At 39.7% G+C, this 4,588-nt stretch overlaps 1 protein-coding gene across 1 annotated transcript in view; it reads right to left on the bottom strand.

Moving 5' to 3' along the window:
• Nucleotides 1–4,588, bottom strand: part of LOC107597049 (chromodomain-helicase-DNA-binding protein 3-like) — a 54,214-nt gene that overhangs the window by 33,178 nt on the left and 16,448 nt on the right. The window contains exons 20-24 of the mRNA XM_016287953.1: nucleotides 4,074–4,205; nucleotides 3,617–3,734; nucleotides 2,352–2,476; nucleotides 1,067–1,298; nucleotides 719–888 (exon numbers count right to left, since the gene is read on the bottom strand). Coding sequence (XP_016143439.1) covers nucleotides 719–888; nucleotides 1,067–1,298; nucleotides 2,352–2,476; nucleotides 3,617–3,734; nucleotides 4,074–4,205 — 777 coding nt within the window. The remainder of the gene's footprint in view (nucleotides 1–718; nucleotides 889–1,066; nucleotides 1,299–2,351; nucleotides 2,477–3,616; nucleotides 3,735–4,073; nucleotides 4,206–4,588) is intronic.

The following is a 4,588-nucleotide window of genomic DNA, read 5'->3' as shown; positions in this document are numbered from 1 at the left end:
GCAGTGTAGAGTAGCACTTGTTGTTTGTCATTTCTCCGATCACAAATGCAGTCATGGTTTTATGTTTACGCGGTGCGGTGCAGTGCGGTGCGGTGCGGTGCGATGCAACGCAACGCGTAAAAAGACAGTATAAGTCATTATAATCCGTAATTATGTCCACACTGGATGCAACAAATGCCTCGTTTATAATGGGTTTTAATGTTTTTGAATCATCGCTCTGGCCGGACAGGGCATCACAATATGGTAAGGGGCGTAACATCGCCGTCACACGCTTGAGGTATTCGGCCAATCACAATGCACTGGATAGCTGGTCAATCAGAGCACACCTCGCTTTTCAGACCGATGAGCTTTGTAAAAATCGACGTGTTTCAGAAAGGCGGTGCATAGAGGAGAAACAATCATGTACAGTATGTGGAAAATAATGTGTTTTTTTAACTTTAAACCGCATAAACACATTGCATTACACCAAATACACAAAATAATGTTTTTTAGCAACATCATATGACCCCTTTAAGTCTTGAAATTAAAAAAAAAAATTCCTCTGGCAGGGAAAGACATACATGGTACATACTTCAGATAGTTGTTAAATCAAAACATGCTTCATGGCTCATTTTTTTCAGGATTATTATTGAAATATTGGTGAGGCGATTAAATGTTGGTCATCTTTCAAATTCCTCAAAAGCCCCACTCTTGGATACTCCACAAAAACTCCTCCCACCTTGTCATCTTCTCTGACATTGTACTGGGCCACCTTGAAGGAGCTCAGATACTCGTTCATGTTCTGCATGTCAGAGTCGTCTGTGGCATCCTGGCTGCGGTCTAGCAAACGCTCGATGGCGGCATTGTCGTAGTGAATTACGCTGCTGTCATCATCCTTATTGTCCCCTGCTGAAAACAGGAAACAAACGGGTGAACCTTCAGTATAGCAAAGTGTTGCAGAGAGTTACAGAGCAAGTTTTTTCATAACATTTCAACAACAAAGATGTTCATTAGTTGACTAAATTACCAAACGATTTTCTGGTTCATTTATTTTTATACATCAATCAATTTAACTTATCAATCCCACCCTCAATCTCATCCTTGAAAAGCTCCTCCGTGCCAAACTTGAGGATGTCATCCAGCTCTTGTTTAGACATGGATCCAGCTTTTGAGCCCAGACCGGGCCGCACCACCAGGTGTGTGAGCATCATCTTCCTTTTGGCCACCTGAGTGATTCGTTCCTCCACTGAGGCCCGAGTCACAAACCGATATATCATCACTTTATTGGCCTGACCAATACGGTGAGCTCGGCTGAAGGCCTGAAAGAAAGAGATAAGATTCAAAATATGTTTAGCTTTGAAACCTCACAGATGCTATTCTAAGGCTACGTTTACACGACAATGATGTAGTCAAAAACGGAAAAGTTTTTCCCTTGAGTTTTTAAAAGGTTTCACGTATACATGACAACGGTTTCAAAACGATTCGTGTTTATACTGTACACATCTGCGAAAACAGCCAAAAACGCTGTATTACGTATGCCAGGCCAGTAGTTGGCGCTGTCACCTTGTTAGTAAACAGTACCTGTTGCTGTGTGTATATGATTCGTCTCCGCTGTTGGTTGTAATATTGGTGGGGTAAATCCACTTTGCTGAAGAAGCGTTAGCAAACTCTTAAACAGCAACAACAGTACCATGCATTCCGCCATTGTTGTGTATGTTTGTTCGCGCAAGAACGATAACTATAAAGATAACTATAAAGATACCGATATTAGCGTCCACACCAGCGAACGATATCTTCTGTTTATTCTAAGCGCACGCTCGGCTGCCGCTTTAAATTCTCGAGCTCGTTACAGCAGGATGGATTCTGATTGGCTGTCAATTTTTTTATCGTTCATCAGCTGGAGAAAAATCGTTTTGAAAGTGATTCCAACGATATCGCTTCTCTTTGTCTTTATCGTTATCTTTATAGTTATCGTCCTTGGTGTGAACGGGCCTTTACACGTACTACACACGCATGACGTCACCGTTTTCAAAGATTCCCGTTTTGGGTGTTTACACGGAAATGACAATGGTGGCGTTTTCAAAAACTTGCACCTTGAAACCCGTTTTCAAAAATATGCGTTTTCAGTCCCCAAAATGCCGTTGTCGTGTAAAGGTACATGCAAAAAGCATAAAAAGTTTCCCATTTTTGGCTTAAAACGTTGTCGTGTAAACGGCCCCTAAATTTCAGGAGTCTATACTCAAACTGTCCACTAGGTGGCACATGACAAATAAAACACCAGAACAAACCTGTCAGGTGTCTCACACAAGTAGAGTGAATGTCTGTGAACACTGGCGTGGACTGTATGAGACTCTCCTCTTTTTTATATTTACCTGAATGTCATTGTGAGGATTCCAGTCAGAGTCAAAGATGATGACTGTGTCCGCAGTGGCCAAGTTGATTCCCAGACCACCCGCTCGTGTAGAGAGAAGAAAACAAAACTGACACGCACCAGGAGCTGTGTGATCGACAGAGAGAGAAATTTGATTTAGATTTGTAATGAAAATATTATGTGGTAACAATGGGCTGTCCACCAGTAGAGATTTTGCTAGGCCGTTAATATGGTTTATCATAAATTGTAAATACCATTATGTGAATATATCTATGTGGCTATCAGTGGGCAAGATGATACTATATACATATGACAATGATGAATAAGCATGCGGGATGTGTCCCAAACAAGTCAAGATGAGGAAAAACTTGGTGTTAAAACGGGTTCGACCATTGTCGTTTGGATTTTTAAAAATCCTTATTTCATATAAAAAGTTATATGAAATTGCTCACTGTGTGATGTAAGGTTTGCTCATACATTTTGGCCACCCAAAAAGTCATCAAGTCATTATAACAAATAACACAATGATTAAAAAGCTAAAACACACACACACACACACACACACACACACACATAATCAATCAACCTCAACACCACAAAACAGCAAAATAAACTCTCCCACCAAAGCACAATGCAAAAGATATAATTATAGCACCACTGTTGTTCAGATGTTTATATATCTTTCAGAACTTTGTAACATTCAAATTCAACAATGATTCCAGACTTTATAAATGCTTTAAACAGAGATCTGTCTGTTCTCAAGTAATTTTGTCCTTGTAAACTGCAAGTATTGCTTACCAAACAATAAAATAAATCAACTGTCATTTCAAGATAAGACATTCTACATTTGGCATAAACTTTCCTCCACATCTGAAAACAACTGACTCAACCGCTCCAAGAATGGATTGAGTCTTACAAACAATGAAAAATAGTATCTCTAAATTCACATTTATCATCAACATTTGGACTGGGAAGAGAGAGGAGAGAGCGAAGATGACTTTGTGATGACATCTGAATAGCTATTAAAACCAAATCTCCAGCTGAGTGGTTCTCAAACATTTTAGACCGTCTTTATTCAAATCAGACCATCTAAGTACTACCTAATGTTTAATGTTATAACATACTTTTTCACATATCTTGTATCACCTGAAAGCACCACAGGACCACAACTCTAGCTAATTCTCTAGCTGTATCCAAAACACATTACAATAATGTTACTTCTATAATTTATGTACACAATATGTATGTCTGGTGCACTGCTCTAACCGTTGAATCTGTCGATGGCTTCCTGTCGGAGAGCTCCAGTGATGCCTCCATCAATTCGCTCATATTTATAACCCTCATAATCCAGGAAATCCTCCAGCAAATCCAGCGTCTTGGTCATCTGAGGGGGAAACAGTGTTAGTTCAAATAAGATATAGTAAGACGTGATGAAATCAAAATGAATGCAAAGTACCACATCTGATCGAATCAGACCATCCAAGTAACACCTAGCTTGCCATGAGCTCCAAATTAGATTGTAATGATTAGAAACACAAAGCTATTCAATTTGAACATTTTGATATAAAACCATATATATTTTGTACTATTTTCACAATCTCCAGAGATGTGCCCTGCACCACATGGGGGCACTAAACAACCACAATTTGGGAGCCCGTGTGCAGTACAGCTTATTATGTGTAAAATACAAGCTAAGTGAAAGTATTTACATGTGTGTTCATACCTGAGAGAACACTAGCACTCGGTGGCCTTGCTCTTTCAGTTTTCTGAGCATTTTCTGCAGCAGCATTAGTTTCCCAGAAGCCTTAGTGAGACCTGCACCTTCATACGCTCCACTTGGTGTTTTGGGAGCTTCCTGTAACACAAGACAGCCTATGATATCCATGTGCACAATTAATAAAACCTTGTCAAACACTAAACACAACTATTAACTATTATCTTAAACATATGAACTATTAAAGGGGTCATATGATGCTTTTTTAAAGATCATTATTTTGTGTATTTGGTGTAACAGAATATGTTGACATGCTTTAATGTTCAAAAAACACATTATTTTTCAAATACTGTACATTATTGTAGGTCCTCTATGCCCCGCCTCTCTCAAACGCTTCGTTTTCTACAAAGTCCCTCCTTCCGACAAGCGCAGTCTGCTCTGATTGGCCAGCTGACCCAGTGCATTGCGATTGGCCGAACACCACAAGCACTCGTCAGAAATGTAACGCCCCTTACCATAATCAC

The sequence above is a fragment of the Sinocyclocheilus grahami genome, unplaced genomic scaffold (assembly GCF_001515645.1).
Source record: "Sinocyclocheilus grahami isolate Dianchi unplaced genomic scaffold, SAMN03320097.WGS_v1.1 scaffold227.1, whole genome shotgun sequence".
NCBI classification, from domain to species: Eukaryota; Metazoa; Chordata; class Actinopteri; order Cypriniformes; family Cyprinidae; genus Sinocyclocheilus; species Sinocyclocheilus grahami.
This window is presented reverse-complemented; position numbering and strand designations above follow the sequence as displayed.